Below are 25,120 nucleotides of genomic sequence, written 5' to 3'. Positions count from 1 at the left end.
TCCGACACTACACACAATTAGCTGCTCTCTTTCCGGCGAGGGTGCCGCCGCCGCGGCAAATCAAGCACCATTCTCATCCATCATGCCGCGGTTCCGAGATTAACTGGCCTTCATTTTCCGACCAATTGGCTTTCAGTCAGTCTGTCAGTCGCCGCACCTTCAACACAAATGATCATCCCCGGGAGAGTTCGAAAGACACCTTACGCCCAGAGGAATCAGAGCAAAATAGAATAAAAATCACCAAAGTCGAAAGATTAAACATAAAACCATCCCTCCCCTTTTCCGCCCCAGTGGGATGACCTTCCCATAAATCAGACGGTCTTTCTGGCGGCCAGTGCCGCCAGCTTGTGACTTTGACTTTGAATTGACTTGAAGTGTGCTGCGGCGGCTCTAGAGCCAACTTGACATCTGGGAATCGTTGGCAGAAATTGGAAAAATGGGAGCTATATTTGTTTTTTTTTTCATCAAACTCAATTGATGTAAAAAAAAATTTTAATCACTTGTTATTTAATTTTTCAATTCTTGAGCAACACTTTCTTAGGAAATTAAAATTATTTATTTATATCTAATTTCTTATCTACAGCTGCATCTTAGGTTTTCGAATCAATATTAAAATTTCAACTATTTTCAACGAATCTAAAAAAAATTAGATGGATATTTTCATTTTTTTTATTGTTGAGAATGTCTTGAAAAGACATCCAATATTTGGCAACCCTATCTATGTTGTGCGTGTTTAGATTTTTCAAAGTAATTTTTCGAATCCTTAAAAAGTGACGAAAAAATGGACATCAGAAATCAGTAAGCAAGCCCTACCCGTTTCCAGTGGAAAATCTGGCAACCCTATCTGGAAATATGCACACTTGTCTGTAATGAACTTTTTAAATAGACCTCTTAGACCTACCGTCATTTATACATATCGACTCAGAATTAGCAACTGAGCAAATGTCTGTGTGTTTGGCTGTATGTAGACATGTGCACCGAATCAATGTCACTGGAATATCTTGTCATTGACTGAGCCGATTTTGACCGTATTGGCCTCATTCGATCCGTCTTGGGGTTTCATAACTCCCAATTGAAATTTATATGATTTAGTAAAGCTCATCAAAAGTTATGCTTAAAACACTGCTGCATATAAATTTCACAACTTGCATAAAAGGGTGGTTTTTGCATGGAAACCTGTCATATTATATATTTTTAGAAAGGTTCTAAAATGACCTTTCTTGTGGATTAAGAATTTTCAATATCTGACTTACCTATATAAAATTACAAGCAGTTTAAAAAATGCTCTGAATTTACATAACCTTAATCTATTTTCCCACGGCGGTGGATGTACAATCTTGACACAAAGTCTGTAGGCAGTCTGTTTTTTTATTCATCACTTATTTTTATTAGGACCTCTTTGGTGCTGCGATCACGTTAGGGGCGATCTATAAACCATGTGGATTTTAGGGGGGTTGGAATCACGTCATGATGAGGAATGAGAGGAAGGCACCAACCACCTAAAGGTGGATTTAGAAACATTTTTTAAGAATTTGGCAACCCTACCCCAAAATGGTTTAATTCTTTAGTATATGATAACCATTAAATAAAATTTATAAACATTTTAAAATCTTTTTTTTTTTGCCTTGTGTCATAAATTATACTATTATACTTATGCCGTTATTTTATAAACTCAGTGTAAGTATTTAAAACAAAGCTTATTATTTAATTTCAGTATTTTTTCCCTTTAAAAACACATTTAACAAAAAAAATCACTAACTTTCACAAACATTCATGTTTTATGAGTCTAGCCAGAGTCTTGAAATAATAGTTGCAAAAAAGGAGATTTTTTCAGCACGAGTCGTACATTTATCCAAAGTGGTTTCATAAATTATGAAAAAAACCATATTTTTCGAAAATGCTAAAAAAAAATTAATTTGCAATCAAACTATCATCAAATATCAAACGTATAAAAAAAATTTATACTGTTTCACTTTAATAGGAGTTTTTAAAATGAAATACTAAAATTTTCAAAAAATAACGTATTTTTTGAAAATACTAAAATTGTTATTCTTCGCTATACGGGTATCAGACGATTCGAAATTTTACATGCTTTTTCACTGTTGTACACTGCCCATGTTCGCATAAATGTCCCATATGCAAAAACAACAAGCTGAGAAAAATGCATCTCAAGTTTGTCCCACACATAAGGCTACGTGTAAGTTTTCATTAAAAAAAACTGGATTTTCTCCTGATTTATAGAACAAAGTACTGGATGATATAGGCTTTTCGAAAATAGCACACAATTTTAAACCAAACTGCATCAATAATTCAAAAACGATTAAAATGCGTATGGGACATTTATGCGATCAGGGGCAGTACAGTTTTTTGTATGAAACCATTGGAGTATTTTCGAACAAACACGTTATTTTGTGAAAATCCCTTAAACTCTAAAACAGAGCAGTTCTCTACGGAATCGGTCTTTTTTCTTTAATTTTAATTTTTGTATTCTTTAATCCGGCTGAAACTTTTTTGGTGCCTTCGGTATGCCCAAAGAAGCCATTTTGCAACATTAGTTCGTTCATATAATTTTCCATACAAATTTGGCAGCTGTCCATACAAAAATGATATGTGAAAATTCAAAAATCTGTATCTTTTGAAAGAATTTTTTGATCGATTTGGTGTCTTCGGCAAAGTTGTAGGTATGGATATGGACTACACGGTAAAAATAATGTTGGTGATTTTTAATTTCACTTTTTGTCACTTAAACTTGATTTGCAAAAAAAACACTATTTTTTATATGTTTTAGAGGACATCATATGCCAACTTTTCAGAAATTTTCAGGTTGTGCAAAAAATCTTTGACCGAGTTATGATTATTTTAATCAATACTGATTTTTTTGAAAATCGAAGTATATTGGTCGCAAATTTTTTTCAACTTTTTTTTTCGATGTAAAATCAAATTTGCAATCAAAAAGTACTTTAGTGAAATTTTGATAAAGTGCACCGTTTTCAAGTTAAGGCCATTTTTAGGTAACTTTTTTGAAAATAGTTTCAGTTTTTATTTTTTTAAATTAGTGCACATGTTTGCCTACTTTTGAAAAAAATATTTTTGAAAAACTGAGAAAATTCGCTATATTTTGCATTTTAGAACTTTGTTGATACGACCCTCAGTTGCTGAGATATTGCCATGCAAAGGTTAAAAACAGGAAAATTTATGTTTTCTAAGTCTCACCCAAACAACCAACCGTTTTCTAATGTCGATATCTCAGTAACTAATGGTCCAATTTGCAATGTTAAAATATGAAACATTCGTGAAATTTTCCGATCTTTTCAAAAAAAAATATCTTCAAAATTTTTAAACCAATACTAACATTTTAAAAGGGCGTAATGTACTTTATTGAAGATTCTCAGTAGTTTTAGTAGAAAAAATGTCCGTAGTCTTAAGCTGCTCACCAGTATATAGATAATGTTTTCAAAAACCTTCAAAATTTTAAAGTAAATAGAAGTCTAACTGAAGTATTTAAAATGAAGCTTTTTTTTATTTTCCGTATTTTTTTTCTTTAAAAACCTATTCAACAAATTATTTTTTAACTTTTATATACTTTCTTTTTTACGAGTCTTGCCAAAGTCTTGAAATAGAAGTTGCAAAAAGAAGATTTTTTCAGCACGAGTCGTACATTTATCCAATCCAGCAAGGTTTCGCAATTTGCAAAATTGGTATTAAACGAAGCGAAATTTTGCATGCTTTTTTTCTTTATAATTATAATTTTTTTAAATACTCAAATTTTCACAAAATACCATTTTTTTAAAGTGCTCAAATTTTTAGAATTTGCCATCATTCGATAATCAAGTATAAAACAAAGCTAAATGTGGTATGGTTTTTCGCTTTAATTCGAGATTTTTTTAAACTCTATTTATAAAACGCTAAAATTTTCACAAAATAACGTATTCATTTTGAAAATTTGAGTATTTTTGAAAATAACACGTTATTTTGTGATAAGTGAAGTATTTATTTCCAAAAACTCTAAAACAGCGAAAATTTCAATATTTGCAAAAAAAAACGCCATTTAGTGAAGATTTTACTATTTCTTTAAAAAATAAACTCTGATACAGTGTAAATGCAACCAACATTTCGAACCGTTTCATAAACATGTTGCAAATTTAAAAAATGTATTTTTTTTTCGAAAAATACAGTATTTTGTGAAAATTGTGACTCCAAACTCTAAAAAAGCACAACAACTTTCGCTTCGTTTTAAACCCATATGGTAAATTATGAAAATTTTAGAATTTTCGAAATAATAAGTTTGTGATTTTGTGAAAATTTTAGTAATCATTTCAAAAAACTATAAAACAGTGAAAATGCGTCCAACATTTCGAATCGTTTGGAAAGATTTGAGATCGTATTTTTGAAAAATACAATATTTTGTGGAAATTTTAGTATTTCATTCAAAAAACTCTTAACAGTGAAATGCATGCAAAATTTTAAAGCGTTTGATACCCACATTGCAAATTATAAAAAAAAATGTTTCCAAAATTGATTATCGAAATTGATTGATTCAGTGAATTTTACAAGATTTTTAAAATAAGTTATTTTTGTCCATTATCGTCGATGAGATTATGGCCGATAGAATTATCGAAAAAACGATATGTTGCTGAAATTCGAGTACTTTGTACTGGAAACTCTAATTTCACGAATAATTAAACAAAAATTAAATAAAAAATAACTGCTTTGCAAAACATGAAAAAAAATATATTTTCAAAAAAATATACAGTCCAGACTCGATAATATCCGAAGGCCTAGGAAAAAAATCATTTCGGATAAACCAAACTTCGTATAATTGAATCACGTATTTTTTTGTCTAATTTTTTATTGTCGAGCTTTAGTATTATCCCTAAACTATGCTTAAGAGATTTAAAATGTTTGAATGCAAAATGGCGGCCAATATGGCGGTGACGAAATATTGAAAAAATGCATTTTAATTTCTGTTGTTAAAATCCATACAAACATTGAAATGACTATTTTTTGCATTTTTGTTTTTATTTAGTGAAATCAATACCGTCGTTTGAAACCTTGATTTCAAATTACGAGAAGAAATACTTTGAATAAACTTATTTAGGAAAAGCCTGTAATTTGCCAGTTAATGATTATTGTCATTAAAATAGCCAAATAAAATCCGAAATATTGTTTTTTTTTGTTCAAAAGATTGAAAAAACTTGGTACGAGTTTAACTTTTTTACATCGGGTCAATAGTTTCCAAGATATCGATAGAAAATTGAAGGCTAAATGGGTAGCACTTAGAACATTTTGTTCTTAAATTTAATTCTTTTCAAAGCCATATCCTAGCAACAAGGTCAGATCAACAATGCTCAAAAATGAAAAATGTCGAAAATTATCTCAACTACTCAAAAATATCATTTTCAAAATGGACGAGGATGAACCAAATTAAAAAAAAATATTTTTTTTTATTTTTTTCTTAAAATGTTAACATAAAAATGGCTTAAACTCGAAAACGATGATTTTATCAAAAAATCTCAACAGTACTTTTTGTTTCTAAATTCAATTTTACATCCAAAAATAATCTAAAACAAATGGATTTTTCTATTTCGGGCGGGATTTCGATACTTTTCACAAACTTAGTCTGTAGCAAATATTTTTTCAAAACTCTTTTTCTCTATATTTTTACATTTTTTTATAATTATTTATTTTTCCCCATCCGTTGACCTCAAGGTTGATCCTGATATAATTTTTCTTTCAACAATCGCGAAAAGCAAGCCAGTGACAAAGAAGAAAAGAAGTGCCTCGACTTTTCTTCCCTGTCAAATCCACTCTGAACGAGCGAAAGACACACAAACGCACACACGTCACCTGTCATCAACGGATAGCTCCCCCTCTCCCCTTTTTTTTCTCTTTTCCCTCCCCTCTTCGCTGATGTTGAAAGCTTCTTGAAAGCAACCCATCAAAACAAAACTCAAACTCAACTCACCTCCGACATGATTGCTGCGTCTCTTGCTGATGATGTTGATGTTTTGACTTTTCTTCTTCTTCTTCTTCTTTTGCTGTTGTTGACTTTAAATTTAGCTTCTTTTTCTTCTGGTTTTATTTGACGGCCAATTTTCCGTCGTCACACTTTTTTTGCTCACTTTTCCCGCAAATTAGGCATTTTTCACATTTTTCTTATTTCTTTAGGCCTCTGCCATTTCATGATTATTATTATTTTCTTCTTGTTAGGCTTTCACTGTCGTTGAGGATTCTCGCAGTCAATTCAGCGACTTCTGCTTCTGGGATGGTTTCGTTTCAAGCGGGTGGGGGTGGTGTCCCCCTCAAGGTGTCGTCTGCCGTGACTTTCCCTAAATGGGCATCGAGTGGCACCTGAAAGCAACAAGAAGAAGAGGAAGAATGAGACGAATGAAATAAGAGGGAACTTTATACAGTTGGACAAGGTCTTTGGTGGTGGCAAATCTGCGGTGTGGTGGTCGTCGTCGTGGGTTGGTACTCGATGTTGTAAAATGGTCTTTATGGCTGAGTTTATGGAGAGCGCCCTTTTCGGTGACAGTGGGTCAGGTGAGCACGCAGCCAAACGCACACCTGTGAAATTAAATTAGCTCACAGTGGAAGATTCAAATTTAAATCAAATCTAAAATTCTTAAATTCCTGAATTTCCTAAAATTAAAAAAAATCTTAAGTCCCTAAAATTCTCCAAATTTTTTAAATTCCTAAAAATCCTAAAATTCTTAAAAATTTCAAAATTCTAAAAAACAATTCTCAAGATTCTTAAAATTTTAATATTTTCAAAATTCTTAAAAAAAACTTAAAAAACCTAAAATTCTTAAAAAACAATTGAAACATTAAAAATTACCAAGAATTTCCTAAGAAATCTTATTTTTTCAAATCCTGAAATTCCTGAATTGTCTAAATTTCCAAAATTAATCCTAAAATAGAAATATCCTAGAAAATCCTTGAATTCATTAAATTCCTAAAAATTTTAAAATTCTTCAGATTCCTATAAAAATTTCTTATATTCCTAAAATTAACAAAATTTCTAAATTTCCTAAATTAAATTTCGAAAATTCTGAAATTCTTAAAATACCTAAAAATCCAAAATATTCTAAAATTCCTAAAAATTCTAAAATTTCTAAAATCCATGAAATTCCTGAAATTTTTATAATTCCTAAAACTCCTTGAATTATTAACATTCTTAAAATTCTTAAAATTCTTAAAATTCTTAAAATTCTTAAAATTCTTAAAATTCTTAAAATTCTTAAAATTCTTAAAATTCTTAAAATTCTTAAAATTCTTAAAATTCTTAAAATTCTTAAAATTCTTAAAATTCTTAAAATTCTTAAAATTCTTAAAATTCTTAAAATTCTTAAAATTCTTAAAATTCTTAAAATTCTTAAAATTCTTAAAATTCTTAAAATTCTTAAAATTCTTAAAATTCTTAAAATTCTTAAAATTCTTAAAATTCTTAAAATTCTTAAAATTCTTAAAATTCTTAAAATTCTTAAAATTCTTAAAATTCTTAAAATTCTTAAAATTCTTAAAATTCTTAAAATTCTTAAAATTCTTAAAATTCTTAAAATTCTTAAAATTCTTAAAATTCTTAAAATTCTTAAATTTCTTAAAATTCTTAAAATTCTTAAAATTCTTAAAATTCTTAAAATTCTTAAAATTCTTAAAATTCTTAAAATTCTTAAAATTCTTAAAATTCTTAAAATTCTTAAAATTCTTAAAATTCTTAAAATTCTTAAAATTCTTAAAATTCTTAAAATTCTTAAAATTCTTAAAATTCTTAAAATTCTTAAAATTCTTAAAATTCTTAAAATTCTTAAAATTCTTAAAATTCTTAAAATTCTTAAAATTCTTAAAATTCTTAAAATTCTTAAAATTCTTAAAATTCTTAAAATTCTTAAAATTCTTAAAATTCTTAAAATTCTTAAAATTCTTAAAATTCTTAAAATTCTTAAAATTCTTAAAATTCTTAAAATTCTTAAAATTCTTAAAATTCTTAAAATTCTTAAAATTCTTAAAATTCTTAAAATTCTTAAAATTCTTAAAATTCTTAAAATTCTTAAAATTCTTAAAATTCTTAAAATTCTTAAAATTCTTAAAATTCTTAAAATTCTTAAAATTCTTAAAATTCTTAAAATTCTTAAAATTCTTAAAATTCTTAAAATTCTTAAAATTCTTAAAATTCTTAAAATTCTTAAAATTCTTAAAATTCTTAAAATTCTTAAAATTCTTAAAATTCTTAAAATTCTTAAAATTCTTAAAATTCTTAAAATTCTTAAAATTCTTAAAATTCTTAAAATTCTTAAAATTCTTAAAATTCTTAAAATTCTTAAAATTCTTAAAATTCTTTAAATTCTTAAAATTCTTAAAATTCTTAAAATTCTTAAAATTCTTAAAATTCTTAAAATTCTTAAAATTCTTAAAATTCTTAAAATTCTTAAAATTCTTAAAATTCTTAAAATTCTTAAAATTCTTAAAATTCTTAAAATTCTTAAAATTCTTAAAATTCTTAAAATTCTTAAAATTCTTAAAATTCTTAAAATTCTTAAAATTCTTAAAATTCTTAAAATTCTTAAAATTCTTAAAATTCTTAAAATTCTTAAAATTCTTAAAATTCTTAAAATTCTTAAAATTCTTAAAATTCTTAAAATTCTTAAAATTCTTAAAATTCTTAAAATTCTTAAAATTCTTAAAATTCTTAAAATTCTTAAAATTCTTAAAATTCTTAAAATTCTTAAAATTCTTAAAATTCTTAAAATTCTTAAAATTCTTAAAATTCTTAAAATTCTTAAAATTCTTAAAATTCTTAAAATTCTTAAAATTCTTAAAATTCTTAAAATTCTTAAAATTCTTAAAATTCTTAAAATTCTTAAAATTCTTAAAATTCTTAAAATTCTTAAAATTCTTAAAATTCTTAAAATTCTTAAAATTCTTAAAATTCTTAAAATTCTTAAAATTCTTAAAATTCTTAAAATTCTTAAAATTCTTAAAATTCTTAAAATTCTTAAAATTCTTAAAATTCTTAAAATTCTTAAAATTCTTAAAATTCTTAAAATTCTTAAAATTCTTAAAATTCTTAAAATTCTTAAAATTCTTAAAATTCTTAAAATTCTTAAAATTCTTAAAATTCTTAAAATTCTTAAAATTCTTAAAATTCTTAAAATTCTTAAAATTCTTAAAATTCTTAAAATTCTTAAAATTCTTAAAATTCTTAAAATTCTTAAAATTCTTAAAATTCTTAAAATTCTTAAAATTCTTAAAATTCTTAAAATTCTTAAAATTCTTAAAATTCTTAAAATTCTTAAAATTCTTAAAATTCTTAAAATTCTTAAAATTCTTAAAATTCTTAAAATTCTTAAAATTCTTAAAATTCTTAAAATTCTTAAAATTCTTAAAATTCTTAAAATTCTTAAAATTCTTAAAATTCTTAAAATTCTTAAAATTCTTAAAATTCTTAAAATTCTTAAAATTCTTAAAATTCTTAAAATTCTTAAAATTCTTAAAATTCTTAAAATTCTTAAAATTCTTAAAATTCTTAAAATTCTTAAAATTCTTAAAATTCTTAAAATTCTTAAAATTCTTAAAATTCTTAAAATTCTTAAAATTCTTAAAATTCTTAAAATTCTTAAAATTCTTAAAATTCTTAAAATTCTTAAAATTCTTAAAATTCTTAAAATTCTTAAAATTCTTAAAATTCTTAAAATTCTTAAAATTCTTAAAATTCTTAAAATTCTTAAAATTCTTAAAATTCTTAAAATTCTTAAAATTCTTAAAATTCCTAAAATTCTTAAAATTCTTAAAATTCTTAAAATTCTTAAAATTCTTAAAATTCTTAAAATTCTTAAAATTCTTAAAATTCTTAAAATTCTTAAAATTCTTAAAATTCTTAAAATTCTTAAAATTCTTAAAATTCTTAAAATTCTTAAAATTCTTAAAATTCTTAAAATTCTTAAAATTCTTAAAATTCTTAAAATTCTTAAAATACTTAAAATTCCTAAAATTCTTAAAATTCTTAAAATTCTTAAAATTCTTAAAATTCTTAAAATTCTTAAAATTTTTGAAACTTTTTAAAATTCTTAAAATTACTACAGTTCTTAAAATTCCTAAAAAAATCTTTTTTTTTTCAATTCCTAAAAAGTTCATAAATTCCTAAAATACCAAAATGTCTTGAAATTCCTAAAATTCTGAAATAACTAAAATTCTTTAAAATCATAAAATTCCTAAATATATAATTCATTTTTTTTTTAATTTCTAAATTCCCAAAAATTCTTAAACATAAGAAACTCCTTAAATTTTAAAAATAGTCCGATACTTGAGTGATAGAGACCGCCCAATCGACTGCATCTCCGACAAAGAATCACATGAGCTTTGTGGGGGTTAGTAGATGGGTATGAGGTCAGGATTCACAAATGGTAGTGATGTAACCATGAGCATTTTGTTTATCGGTTGATAATTTTAAATCTTAGGCAGCCGGCTGCGTAAAGATAAATATTTGATTATTTAAAAAGTTTTTAAATCGAGCGCGTGCCAACCGAGCAACAGTGCTAAGGAATGGACTTGTCAGTATATTAATTACTTATTTTAAAAATTCTTAAAATTTCTAAAAAAAAAATTAAATTCCCCGAATATCATAAATTCTTAAATTTTCTAAAATTCTTAAAATTCCTGAGATTCTTAAAGTTTCTAAAATTCTTAAAATTGTTTCAATTCGATAAAATTCTTAAAATTCCTAAAATTCCTATAATTCAAAAATTTCCTAAAAATTTTAAAAACCCTAAAATTCCTAAAATTTCTAAAATTCTTAAAATTCCTGAAATTTTTACAATTCTTGATTTTTTTTTAAATTCATCAAATTTTCAAAATTCGAGAATTTCCTAAAAAAAAATAAAATTTCCAAAAAAATCTTTAAAATTTCTGAAAAAAAAATCCAGATAAATTCCTTAAAATATTCCTTAAAATTCCTAAAATTAAAAAAAAACTGAAATTCAGAAATTTCATAAAATTTCTAAAATCCTTAAAAATTCTAAAATTTCTAAAATTATTATTTTTTTAATATTCCTAAAAATCTTAAAATTCTCAAAAAATTTCAGAATATTTTTTTTAAACTCCTAAATTTAGTAAAATAATAAAAATCACTCAAATTTCATAAAATTTTTAAAATTCTAAAAATTTTAAAATTCTAGAAATTTAACAAAATCTAAAAACTCTAAAAATTTCCTTGAAATTTCTTAAAATTCGTAAAAATTTCTAAACATTCCTTAAAATTCCTTAAAAAATCTTAAAACTCCTTAAAATTTCTTTAAATTATTTAAATTTCTTAAAATTTCTTCCAATTCCTTAAAATTCTTTGAAATTCCTTAAAATTTCTCGAAATTCCATGAAATTTCTTTAAATTCTTTAAAATTCCTTAATTTTTTTTAGAATTCTTTTAAATTCCATGAGATTTCTTAAAATACCTTGATTTTTTAATTTCCTTAAAATTTCTTAAAATTCCAAAAAAAATAAAAAAAAATCCTTAAAAATTTCAAAAATTTTAAATTTTTAAATCCTAAAATCCTAAAATTCCCAAATTAGGATATTATAAAATTCTTAAATTCTAACACTCTAAAATTTTATTTTAAGTTTTCATCCCTGGAGGGGACTCAGCACCCGCCCCTGGCTGAGGACCAGTTTTGCCAACTAGAATTCAAAATGGGGGGCCAAACTCTCCCCACTCCAAACCAAAAACGACAGAAGCGACAATTCAATGTCGACCAAAATCGGTCTATTTTGGGCACATTGCAACGCACGCACGACTGACTGCTCATGCCTTATCAATCTTGATCCAATTAGTCTCGTCGGTGGTCGGTTTTGTCATAATTGGTTGGTGAGGGAAGGAGCAGCTAGTGCAGGGTAGGACAAGGTATCAAGGCTAAACTCGGAGCCTCTCTGTTGCGGTTTGTAGGTGCACAAGTGGTTTTCGAGCTTTGAAAACTTGTTTTTTTTTTTAATTTCGCTTCTAAGGTGACGACTTGTAACAATTACGCTCTAGTTTATGACGCGTTTGAACTTGAACAAGTTGGGGGCTGTAATTTGCGGTGTAAAATCTGGTTCGAACTGGGTCAAAGAGAGCAATTTTACATTTACATTAAAAAAAATTAATATTAAAACTACGAACACCACAACCGAATGCAAAGTAGCTTCGACCTGGCACAAGTGTGACCAAGAAGCCAAACAAGAGTCAAAGTCAGTGTGAAGACTCGAATCATAAATCTTGTCACTAGAGAAGCGAGAAGACTGGCAGCCGCGAAGATTCTCGCGCGTCCCGAGATAAATAGTAATGGTACCTACAGCAAGCAAGCAGATCTAGTCGGCATCACCATCATCATCATCGTAGTTGGCGGCGGCGTCGGCGGTGTTATTAAGCCGCGATTTAATTCACCGCGACGGACGCCGAGTGTCGGTCTTCTTGCTCGAAGCGCTCTAGTCTTGTCTAGTGGTCGTTAACCCTTGAATGACGATGGTAAGATTTTTTTTAAATGTTATTATTTCCATTTCTAGATACAGTCAATTGGGATTTTGGCTATATGGGAGACATTGGCTATAATCCTATGAAAAACTATAAAAAGTTTAAGTGTTTTAGAAACGGGATGATGTCAGCTATCGATTGCAGTTATAATTACATAAAAATTTTACAAAATACGTACTTTGCCTGTGTTTTAAAAATTTTATTGCAATATGGGTATCAAATGATCGGGAATTTTTTATATGTTTCGAAAGCTATTTGACACAATTTTGAAAATTCTTGCTTTCGAAATGTATGAAAAATTACGATTATTTGATGCCTTTATTGTAAAAACTGAAATTTTAAGCATTTTTTCAAAACTAGGTAATTTTGAGAAAAATTTTAGTATCTCAAAAAATTAATTGTTACATTCAACATGTATGAAAAATCCCGATCACATGATACCCATATTGTAAAAATCGGAAATTTTAAGTATTTTTTCAATAGTACGTAGTTTTGTGAAAATCTAAAATCCATTTCCAACCAATTTTGGATATTGAAAAAGCATTTGGAAGAAGAACATCCCAACTTTCTTTAAAATATGTTAAGGTTTATTTTTAAAAACGTAAGGCTGGTACAAATATTTTTAAAAGTTTTTGTCACCCCCCCCCCCCCTTCAAAATTGGCCCGAAAAATCAGGGGGCAAAATAGTAGTTTATGCAACAAGTTGCAAAAAGAGGATTTTTTCAGCACGAGTCGTACATTTATCCAACGAGGTTCACCGAGTTGGATAAATACGACGAGTGTTGAAAAAATCAAGCTTTGCAACGAGTTCCATACAATATTTTTTGCAATTCCAAAAAACACACACTGAGTGAAATTTTATGTCAATTTTTCATGTATATTGTCAATAAATCGTTTAAATCAAAAAAATGTTGAAAAGTGTTACTTTTCGAAACAAGTGCTGAAAAGTTCAACTTTTCAGCACCCATTTGAGTGCTGAAAAGTAGAACTTTTCAGCATTTATTTTGAAAAGTGTTGCTATTCGATTCTGTTATTTTTGGTACAGAAAAGTAGGCTATTTCATCGTTCAAGAATGACAGGAAAAGTAAGTAGTTTCACGACGGAATTGCAAAAAAAATATTTTTACAATAAACTTCAAAATTTCAATGATTCAAGTGCAACCAGCTGAAATCAAATTAAAATACATTCTTCTGCGTTTAAAATCATTTTTAGCATGTTTGGGTTTATTAAAAAATCTTAAGATTTTTTGAAAATTTTCGATGCAAAACCTTTTTTTTCGATACAATTTTTGTTTTTGTCAGATCTTAGATTTTTTTGAAAACTAATGATTGCAAAACAACTGAACTAGTGTAAAATGCATTTTAAAAACACTTTTTTCATTTAAATGTGAAGACTATGGCTAGTTATTTAAATTTTTATATTTTTTTATTTTTTTGCCCCCCCCCCCTTGACCTCGGCCAGGGCCGAGGAACAAAAACTTTTTTTAATATTTGCATCGGCCTAAAAAGAAACTTAAAAAAGAGGTGTAGAGCAAAATGACTTACGAGATAAAAAATGGGCGGAGAGTGAGAAAAAAAAATCGAATCTGTATTTTTGCGTTACGTTAAAATGTAATACTCTGAAAATCTTAAAATCGAATGTCTCAAAAGTTTAAAATCATCAACATAAGCAAAATCACAAAAATCTTGAAAATCCTAAAATCTAATGTTCTTAAAATTTTTAAACCTTTTATTTCTTTATGTAGTGATATTTTTGGTGTTTTGTTTTGGGTTTGAGCTTAAAAAATCAGATAATCTTAAGATCAAAAAATCAACAAATTTGGAAAAAAAAATATGCACTTGACCTGGCCGTTTAGAAAAGAAGGGTGTTGGAAGTAATTGCCCCAACATTCTCCAGGATGCGCTAGGGCTAAAGTTAAACTAGAAATCCTAAAACTATTATTCTAAAAATAAAAAAAAAATAAAAATCTTTAATTGTGAAACTATGTGCATCTTAAGATTCGGAAAACAAAGTAAAACAAATCTGTAAATTTAAAAATTGAAAATTAAAAAAAAATCTAAAAATAAAAAATTCAAAAATCTAAAAATCTGAAAATTTTAAATATTTTTAATCTGAAAATTTAAAATATGTTTAATCTGAAAATATTAAGATCTAAAATATGTTTAAATATGAAAACTTAAGATCTAAAAGAATGCATATCAAAATCATAAAATCTTAAAACCTAAAGTTCTAAAAATCAAAAAAAAAACAAAGGATTTAAAAGTTTAAAAATTTGAACATCTAAAAATCCAAAAATTTAAAAATCTAAAAGTTTAAAAATCTAAAAATCTAAAATTCCAAAGATCTAAAATTTTGATATTTTTAGTGATCTGGTTTGGTTTGGAGTAAACAAATCTGTAAATTAAAAAATTTAAAATTTTTAAAAAATCTAAAAATAAAATATTCGAAAATCTAAAAATCTGAAAATTTTAAATATTTTTAATCTGAAAATTTAAAGTATGTTTAATCTGAAAATATTAAGATCTAAAATATGTTTAAATATGAAAACTAAAGATCTAAAAAAATGCATATCAAAATCATAAAATCTAAAAACCTAATGTTCTAAAAATCAAAAAAATAAAAAAAAAATCAAAAGATTTAAAAGTTTAAAACTTTGAAAATCTAAAAATTCAAAAATTTAAAAATCTAAAAATCTAAAAGTTTGAAAATCTAAAATATGAAAATCGAAACCTCAAATTTCTAAAAATCTGAAAACCAAAGATCAAAAAATCAAAAAATCTAACGATCTAAAAATCTAACAATCTGAAAATCTAAAAATCTAAAAATCTAAAAATCTAAAATCTAAAAATCTAAAAATCTAAAAATCTAAAAATCTAAACATTAAAAATCTAAAAATCTAAAAATCTAAAAATCTAAAAATCTAAAAATCTAAAAATCTAAAAATCTAAAAATCTAAAAATCTAAAAATCTAAAAATCTAAAAATCTAAAAATCTAAAAATCTAAAAATCTAAAAATCTAAAAATCTAAAAATCTAAAAATCTAAAAATCTTCAAATCTAAAAATCTAAAAATCTAAAAATCTAAAAATCTAAAAATCTAAAAATCTAAAAATCTAAAAATCTAAAAATCTAAAAATCTAAAAATCCAAAAATCTAAAAATCTAAAAATCTTTAAATCTAAAAATCTAAAAATCTAAAAATCTAAAAATCTAAAACTCTAAACTACAAATCAAAACTCTCAAACTCACAAAAACTCATACACCACCCACACACCACACCACCTCAAACCCCACACAACCCTCAACAAACCCCACACCCCAAAACTCCACCACATCACCCACACCCCCCCACAACACCCCCCACACCAACCCCCCCCCACAACCCACACAACCCACACCCCCACTCCCCCACCAACCCACACCCCCACACCCCCCACACCACCACCCCACCCCACCCACCCACACCACCCCACACCCACCCCCACACCCCCTCCCCCCCACATCCCTCCACAACCCCACACCCCACCACCCCCCACACCCCCACAACCCACACCCCCACACCCACACACCCCCACACCCCCACAACCCCAACCCACACACCCACCACACCCCCACAACCCCCCACATCCCACACCCCCACTCCCACACACCCCACAACCCCACACCCCCACAACCCCCACACCCACACCCCCACATCCCCACACCCCACACCCCCACACCCCCACCCCCACACCCCCCACACACCCACACCCCCACACCAACACCACCACCCACACCCACACCCCCACACCCCCACCCCCCCACACCCCCACACCCCCACAACCCCAACCCCCACACCCCCACACCCCAACCCCCACACCCCCCACACCCCCACACCCCCACAACCCCACAACCCCACACCCCCACCACCCCCACACCCCCACCCCCCACACCCCCCCACCCCCACACCCCCAACACCCCCACACCCCCACACCCCCACACCCCCACACCCCCACACCCCCCTACCCCCCCAACACCCCCAACACCCCCACACCCCCACACCCCCACACCCCCCACAACCCCACACACCCACCACCCCCACACCCCCACACCCCCACACCCCCACCCCCCCACACCCCCCCCACCCCACACCCCCACACCCCCACACCCCCAACCCCACACCCCCACACCCCCACACCAACACACATGTTACAAATCCAAAAATCTACAAATTTTAAAATCTAAAAATCTAAAAAAATTGATAGAAAAATAAAAAAATCAAGAAAAAATTAAAAAAATGATCTAAAAATCTAAAATTTTAAAAATCCTGAAATCTGAAAATTTAAACACCTGAAAATCAAAAATCTTAAAATAAAAAATATAACCCTAATAATATTTTTTTTTTAATCTGGAAACATGAAAATTCAAAAACCTTTTGTAATTATTTATTTTATTTTTTTGTTTTGATGTGTTTGAATTTTTATTATTTATTATTTTTATTATTATTGTTGATGTTTTGTTTTCTTCGGTGTTTAAAAATCGAAAAATTTACATATAAAAAAAATCTCAAATGGACCATCCATTAACCACGTGGAAACTCAAGAAGGGGGGGGGGGGGTAACAGATTCCCAAAAAAGTGTCCACGTGGTTTATGGATGGTCCCCAGATCTGAAAATCCTAAGATATAAAAATACAAAAAAAAAATGGGGAAACATGAAAATTAAAAAATATTCTTATTTTATATGTCTTTATAATTGGGTATTCCGGTACCTAATTTTGAATTATTTGGAGTTTAAAGTCATTAATATGAAAACTTGTAAATCTTTTGTATTCTTATATCTTTCTAATTCATTATTTTGTAATCTGGATGTTTTGTTTTGAGTTGAAGTTAATTTTTTTTAATCTTAAAATTTAGAAATCTAAAAATCTGAAATCTTACAAGGCCGATGCAAATATTTTTAAAAGTTTTTGTCCCTCTCTCTAGTTTTCAAAAAAGTGTAACAAAAAAACTTTTTTCGATACTAACCATCGAAAATTTTCAAACCTTAAAAAATTTAAACCAACCCAAACATGCTTAAAAATGATTTTAAACCCAGGGTAATGCATTTGAAAATGATTTCAGCTGATTGCACTTAAATTTCCATTGAAATTTTGAAGTTTTTTGATAAAATATTCTTTTGCCTCCTGATTTTTAGAGGGGTGGGGACAAAACTTGACATAAAATTTGTACCAGCCTAACCTAAGATATAAAAATCTTAAAATCCATGAAAATTTAAAAACAAATTGTAGTTTTATTACTTTATATTTAGGTATTTTGGTTACTTGGTATTTTTTGTGTTTTTTTTTTGGTTTGGAGATTAAAAATTAAAAAAAAAAACTAAAACATTTAAAATCATGATATCGCAAAATCTAAAAACTTTTTACTAAAAATCTAGAAAACTGAAAATCTGGAAAACTGAAAATCTATTAATTCTAAGATCTAGTAATTTTAAAATATAAATATCTACAAAATAAAATCATAATATTTATTTGAAAATCTATTTTTTATATTTCGATATTTTGGTATTTGGATATTTTAAAATTTGGATATTTTGATATTTGGGTAACTGAGTATTTCAGTATGTGTTTTGGTATTATGATGCATATTTTGGTATATTGATATGCTGATATTTTAATTTTTTTTTGAATTTTGGAATTTCGGTATTAGGGTTAACTTTTAGTGGCTATTCTGAGCAAATCGAACCTGACAAGTGAAGGGAAGTGGCTGCCGGCGGCGGATTCTTTTTGATCAGCAGCTCGAGATATTGGCCCTTCGGCAAACCTGCTCACGATGCTGATGATAGTGGTAGTAGCTCTATAGGTAGCTATAGTGGGTAATAATAATAGTATACACAAGATGGTGCTTTAACTACCACCACCTGCAAATTTATCGTGACAAATCACGGAGCACTGGAGGATAATGAATGATGCTTACACGTTAAGAGATCACGGGTAAGAAACGGGGGTAGAACTAGAGACCCTAAATAGGGAGACTGGTCTAAGCTTGCTAAATCGATCTGGCAACGTATGTTTTGAGCTTGGCAACACTGATAAGTTTTGCTGGGCGTAAAGGCAAATTTAGGATCTCTAGGTAGAACCGGTGACCAATTTTCATGTAAGACATGAATTAAATGAGTAAAGTAATAAAAAAAAGGAGAAGAAAGAAAAACACAACAAAAAAGAAACATCGAACAAGTAGAAGTAGACAAGTCAAGATTTACAACCGAAGCAGGCGGCGTTACCTTAACTGGTATGGTCTCGGTCTGATGGTCTCCGTTGAAAAGGGTTGACTAAACTTAATCGGAAAAAATAGGGGAGGTGTGGAGAGGGGTGAAACTAAAGGGGTTGGAATTGGCCCCGACGGCGGATGGTAATGATCGTGGTTCATTGAGAAGATTGAATGAATTGGAGGAGGCTTAAAATGTAGTTTTAGATTTGCCATAGGACATACAAAAAAAAATCTGGTTTTATTCAAACACTGTTTTGTGTAATGAAAAAATATTTGTTTTAATATTTTAGAATTTTAAGTTATTTTAACAACTCGATTCCACATTTAACAAGGCAAATCCAGTGCAAAACAAACATTACCTTCACCCAGTCGTGGCCGCCGTCATCATCGTCTTCATCATCGTTTGGACCCCGCACAAAAATCTGCTCCACAACACCCGGATCAGCTCAGCTCGTAGTAGGCCGTCGGAAGGTGCCAATTTACGGGGTGGTCGTTCACCGCGCCACTCTCTTCCTGCACCCAAGGCCTACTGCTGCTACTCGTTGACAGGACAGGTTGACACCCCTCCCCTCCCTCAAACCCACCCTCTTTCGAACGACTTGGAATGCACTTGTTTTCTTCGAGTCAGGTCGTAGCAACCCGTTCAACTACTGGGCACGCACACACAAACAAACTCCGTAGATTCACGCGACCGACGTGTGTGTGTCGGGCTTCAATCAAGGTAGTCCTTGACGGATCCTTGAAGATCTTTCTCACTGGCACACTGATTCGGTTGGTTGACACCCCTAGTTTGGCCCCTCCTCCTCCTCCCCCTTCACAAATCACTCTCACTCTCAACCTCGCTATCAACAAGCTGCTCCGGTGGCCACTTCCGACGACGGCACACCCGCAAACACACAAAAATTACGACCTTTTGGACACGAGTTACGCCACCCCTGCCCCCATCCCCAAGACGACGACGACCGTGACCATCCCTAGCGAGTTCCTCTTCTAGTGCAGTAGGCCATGACACGGATTCTCGGGATGTCCAGCCTAACACTTCCGGTTGATCTTTGGCAACTCCCGAGAGTAAAAAAAACGCACGCAAAATTATGAAATCTTGGACAATCTCGGTTCTGAGCGCGACGGAGCAGACAACACAAAATTCCGACCCGACCCGTTTCGTGTGAAAATTTTTAATGTTTTGATTTGACGTTTCTTTGCGATTTTGTTCGCGACCTGGAGCGAGAGAGCGAGAGCGAGTGGATTACTCTCTCGCGAGAGAGAAAGGTGTTTTCGCTCTTTCACACGTGAGTTTTACACAGGTGTTGTGCTGGCGCCAGTGTTGCGAATTTTGCTGAATAAAAAATAATAATGGATTAAATTTTACCCGAGACTATAGTACTTATGTTGCAATTTTAATATTCAGAAATTAAGAAAATCAAAACCTCAAAATTAAATTAAATTTAAAAACTTAAAAATTTCAAAGATTTCCGAAATTTAGGAATGTAAGATTTTGTTTAACTCTATGATTTTTTCCACAGTTAGTACTTGATTATTCGATTTTTTCGCCAACATTTCACTCCGGATAATTGAATCAAATAATTCTAATGTTCTAAAATTTAAAATCTTATACATTATAAAATTAAAAAAATATACTCGAATATTCAGAATTTTAAAATTCAGAAATCTAAAAATCAAAACACCAATATTTAAAAATCAAAAATTTCAATTTTCAAAATCCAGAAATTCAAATTTACGAAATTAAGAAATGAAACATTTAATTTAAATTTGAAGATTAAAAAAATAAAGTTGGACCTTGAAAATAATAATAAATGATTCTCAAATTGTAAAATTATCAACTAAAATAAAAAAGAAATAATTAAAGAACATTAGAAATGAAAATCATTTTATTTAATTAAAAATATAAACAAATCAGAAAATAGAAACTCTAGAAACATTCTTTTCGTGACGGGACAAGGCCAACGCTAGGACAACGCAGATGTTTTTCAAAAGAGGGTTTTACTTGCGTTGTCCCGTCACGAAATGAAAGAATTGCCAAAATCTCCTCAAAATCACTTTTTCAAAATTCAACTCGAATTTATGATTTAAAAAAAGACTCTATATGACTGTTGTCTAAAGTGTCTAACATTAAAAAAATGACGTGACGGGACAACGCAAACTTGCGTCAGTCGCAGCTTTTGACCCTTTTGACCAATTTTCATTTTCTAAGAAACATTTTAAAAGGGATTTTTGAATACGAAGAGAATCCGAAATATGATGAAAATCCGATTTTACCTACCATTAATACTTAATCAAGTCCTATAAAATTTTATACTTACAGAATCTGCTTCTATCAAAAAGAGGGCTTGTAAAAAAGTAATTTTACTAAAAAAATCCCTTTAGAATGATTAAATATCTGCAATCCATCCATTAATTTGAGCCATTTTTTCATTTTTTTATATTCTGAAGTTCATGTCAAGATTGACCCGAAAAATCAGAGAACAATCATGTCCTTATAAACTTTAAAATGTTGGTGCAAATAACGGCAAAATTAACTGAAATCCTAGCTGAAAACATTCTGAAATGGACTGTTCTAGTTATTTTAAATATTAGTAGAGGACAAAAATTTAAAACAGATTAAAATAGGCATCAAGATCCTGGGAAATTAAACTTGATAGCTTGAAAACATAATACAAAATTCTTAATTAACCAAAAGTTAACGCAAATGTTCGAAGAGTGAACTCAAATTTTCAACAATGATTTTATTCAGGAAAAAAATACTATACTTAGTTCTTCAAAAATAATTTAGAGATGTATTTCAAAAGTCTTGAATTGTCTTTAATTTGTATGGAAAATGCCCTTTTTTGAACTAAAAAAACAATAAAACAATGTTCAAACACACAAATATCTTAAGAGTTTTCCAATAAGAAACATTCATAAACAAAACGGATTGAAAACAATAAATTAAATTACAATGCAAACCTTCCATAAGATCTTTCAGCACTGCCGTGTGCCAACTCTCAATTTCTAGCTCTCTCACGCCACATCACTCTCAAACCCACTCTCTCCCGCTCCTAGTTATTATCCTCTCCCTCTCAAACTGGGGCAACAGGCGAACGAAAACATCACACACTTTGATTGTCGGAGTTGATAAAATGCTCGCACGTGCGAGTCCGACACTCGATGCACACACACACACACAGCGGTCGCCAAGGGAACCGAATTGTTCAAACTTTGGTGATAGGTGTTTTTTTTTTTTTGAAAATTTAGTGAGAAGGTGACGAGGACGATTTTGAAGGAAGTTTTGGAAGATTTTTGGTGTAAAAAATGTCTTTTAGAGATGTTCGAGGTAGGTCAATTTAACTTTTGTTGCCTAAATTTAGTTAGGATTTGTTAAAATATGAATTGAGTCCAAATAAAGCTTAAATTTGTGATTTTATTGTTCACAACGATTAAGCTTATTTTTCTTAATAAAATGACCCTTTGCACGACCACAAAGGATTTAAAATGGATTTTTAAAATAATAAAAAAAAATTAACTTCGTGGCCCTTCTTGACAGAAAAGGTTCTACTTGACAGCTCGTTCAAATGGTTGATCCATCAAAATAATGTTGTCTTGTCAATTTTTTTTTTGCATCAAAAATGAAAAAAAGTGATCAGAAATGTGTTTTGATCAACACATGTGTTTTACCGTTGTACATAAAAATCGACATGGGGCTTTAGGACTCTATTGTAATTTTGACGTATTTTTGAAGGGACCTAGTTCAACCCTCTGGCACCACTGTAAATGGCTAGAACGTTTGACAGTCACCAAAACCTCGAAGAGCCCACGTAGTAGTATTAGTGAAGAGCCCACGTTGTTTATCGTGGGCTCTTCACTAATACTGCTGCGTGGGCTCTGTGAGTGTAGCAGTATTGGTGTTGTCTGTTTGTTTACACCAAATCTTCAAGAAACATCACTTTTTGTGTGTGCAAATCTGTTACGAAAAAAGGTGAGAACTGGTGCTTCCGATTGACCGGGAAGTAGTACTGGACCGGGGACTGGCCAAGTCCCGCTGTAGATCCTTCCGAACAACTCGCTACAATCTCCGGCGGGGATTAACCGACCAAGTGCAGAAACATCCGTGATTCCGGCGATTGTGGCGGAGCTGGTCTTTCCGAGCATCCTTCGATAACCTTCTCCGAGGACTGGCCCACTCCCGCTGTCGACTCGCACAGGGAATCGAAGGAATCGCGTGCTTGTGTAGAATCCGACCTTTTGTGGACTCACAAGAATTTCATCGCGAAGTAGTCCGAAAAAATCTGAACTTTGAACTTGCAAAACCGTTTTTATCGCAATTTCGCGGAGCATTTATCCATAGTCTCTGGCGGATTGAGTCCTTCGGGAACTTGTGTTTGGAAATCCGTCCCGTGTCGTTATTTTTCATGGAAATCATTTCAACATTATGAAATTATTCTTTTTTTACCACGTGGTTTGTTTATTTTCAAATTTTGACAGCAAATGCGTTCTTCATATTCTTTGTTGTCTTCATGTTCGCGTCGAACATTTAGATTTCATAAACATGGCCGGCGTGACAGAGGGCTGACCTAGAGAGCCTGGAGCTTATTAGAGAACGGACATCTCAAACCAAAAGTACCAATCGAAGCACGAGAACTGTCAAACGGAGGTACCAATCGAGCATAAGACAAAGGATTTTGCTCGATTGGTACCTCCGTTTGACAGTTCTCGTGCTTCGATTGGTACTTTTGGTTTGAGATGTCCGTTCTCTAATAAGCTCCAGGCTCTCTAGGCTGACCTAGTATGCTTTATCTAAGTTTATACAAAATTAAAAACGTCGTTTTAATGTTGCATTCGCAGACCTCTCCGAGCACCTCAAGCTGCTCGGCTACCCCAACAACATCCCGCTGTCCGTGCTGAACACCCCGTTCGGCGGTCCGGAAAGCTTCAAGGCCTACTCGGACATCCTGTCGTGGCTGGTGGGCCGGCTGGAGCCGACGCTGACGCTGGCCGGCGGAACCCGCACCGAGCAGGACCGCATCCTGTTCGTGCGGTCCGCCACGGAGTTTCTGGTGACCAAATCGAGCATCAAGGTCAATCCGCGCAAGTTGTACGCAAGTTCCACGGCGGCGGCCAAGGAGCTGCTGAAGGTCACCTCGCTGTTGATCGCGTCGCCCAAGGTGACGGGGCTGGACGAGGAGTCGATCAAGTCGCACGTGGAGATCGACCTGTCGGACAAGATGGAGGATTTGAAGAAGGTGCGTGGGTTGTCGTCGGAGCTGACAAATCGGGGCGCGGCGCTGTACGATCTGCTGAAGAAGGAGCTGGTGAATCGGGAAACGAGGACGGTTCAGTCGACGCGGTCGCTGGAGTTGGCGTCGGTGGAGAAGGTGATCAAGACGGCGATTGGTTCTTTGGAGACTAAGTTGGGAGCGGCGAAGGGTATGTTGGGGAGTTTGAAGGTGGAGAATGGGAACTTGAGCTCGAAGATTCAGCGCAAGTCGTCGGAGTTGGAGCGGTCGAAGCAGCGGCTGCAGGCGCTGCAGAAGGTTCGTCCGGCGTATTTGGAGGAGTTTGAGAAGCTGGAGCTGGAGCTGAAGAACTTGTACGAGCAGTACATTATAAGGATTCGGTGCGTGGACGCGCTCAAGTCGCAGCTGATCAGCAAGAACCGAACTCCGACTCCGACTTCGCCGATCGCCAAGATGGCGGACAGCTCGTTGACGGCGGTTCTTCCGGAGGGATTGATGGATTCGGACGAGGAGGGGGAGGACGAGATTGATGATTTTGACGAACGGGAGGATGTTAAGCTGAAGTCGGACAAACGGGTGCTGCGGAGTGAGTTGCTGAACCGGGATCGTGGTTCGACGAGGTTCCGGACGCGGAATGGGGGTGGGGCGGAAGGTGGTGGTCCTTCGTCGATGAGTGGACGCGATCGGGCTCGGATGATCGGCGGGATGAACGACGATTTGGGGCCGCTGGACAGCTCGCTCGGGAGCTCGGCCGATTCGGAGAGCGATCTGGAGATGGGCGGAAATGGATGTGGGTGATATTGATTGAAGGAAGTCGGTATTTTTTTTAACATTTTTGGTTTATTTCCAGTGATTGACGAACTCCGCTCGGATGTGGACGACGACGACGACGACGATGATGACGTCGACGAGGACGATCTGGACGCGCCGCCGACCACCCTAACGAAGCTGACTAGGGAGAACTCTACGCTGAACCGCGGCGGTGGCGGCCCGGTCAAGCACCATCCGGACAACCACCAGAGCGACGAGGACTTCTAGTCAAGCTCACGACATAATTTATTAGAGTTTAAAAACACAAAATAAAAACAAAAGAGTGGAATGTACACAGGTTCTATGATACAGAGTTTAGATGGTAGTTGGGCCTT

General features: G+C 31.8%; 2 protein-coding genes across 2 annotated transcripts in view; one reads left to right on the top strand and one right to left on the bottom strand.

Moving 5' to 3' along the window:
- LOC120416886 (adenylate cyclase type 9) overlaps nucleotides 1–19,976 on the bottom strand; it is a 58,028-nt gene extending 38,052 nt beyond the window's left edge. The window contains exons 1-2 of the mRNA XM_052710104.1: nucleotides 19,104–19,976; nucleotides 5,966–6,351 (exon numbers count right to left, since the gene is read on the bottom strand). Coding sequence (XP_052566064.1) covers nucleotides 5,966–5,974 — 9 coding nt within the window. The 5' untranslated portion in view covers nucleotides 5,975–6,351; nucleotides 19,104–19,976. The remainder of the gene's footprint in view (nucleotides 1–5,965; nucleotides 6,352–19,103) is intronic.
- Nucleotides 19,977–21,918: 1,942 nt separating this feature from the next.
- On the top strand, nucleotides 21,919–25,078 carry LOC120416891 (clusterin-associated protein 1). The gene is made up of 3 exons (XM_039578789.2): nucleotides 21,919–22,075; nucleotides 23,584–24,765; nucleotides 24,826–25,078. The coding sequence occupies exons 1-3, from the start codon at nucleotides 22,054–22,056 to the stop codon at nucleotides 25,011–25,013; spliced, it is 1,392 nt and encodes a 463-aa protein (XP_039434723.1). The 5' UTR covers nucleotides 21,919–22,053; the 3' UTR covers nucleotides 25,014–25,078.
- The last annotated feature ends 42 nt before the right edge of the window (nucleotides 25,079–25,120 follow it).

This window comes from Culex pipiens, chromosome 1 (genome assembly GCF_016801865.2).
Source record: "Culex pipiens pallens isolate TS chromosome 1, TS_CPP_V2, whole genome shotgun sequence".
In the NCBI taxonomy this organism is placed as follows: Eukaryota; Metazoa; Arthropoda; class Insecta; order Diptera; family Culicidae; genus Culex; species Culex pipiens.
This window is presented reverse-complemented; position numbering and strand designations above follow the sequence as displayed.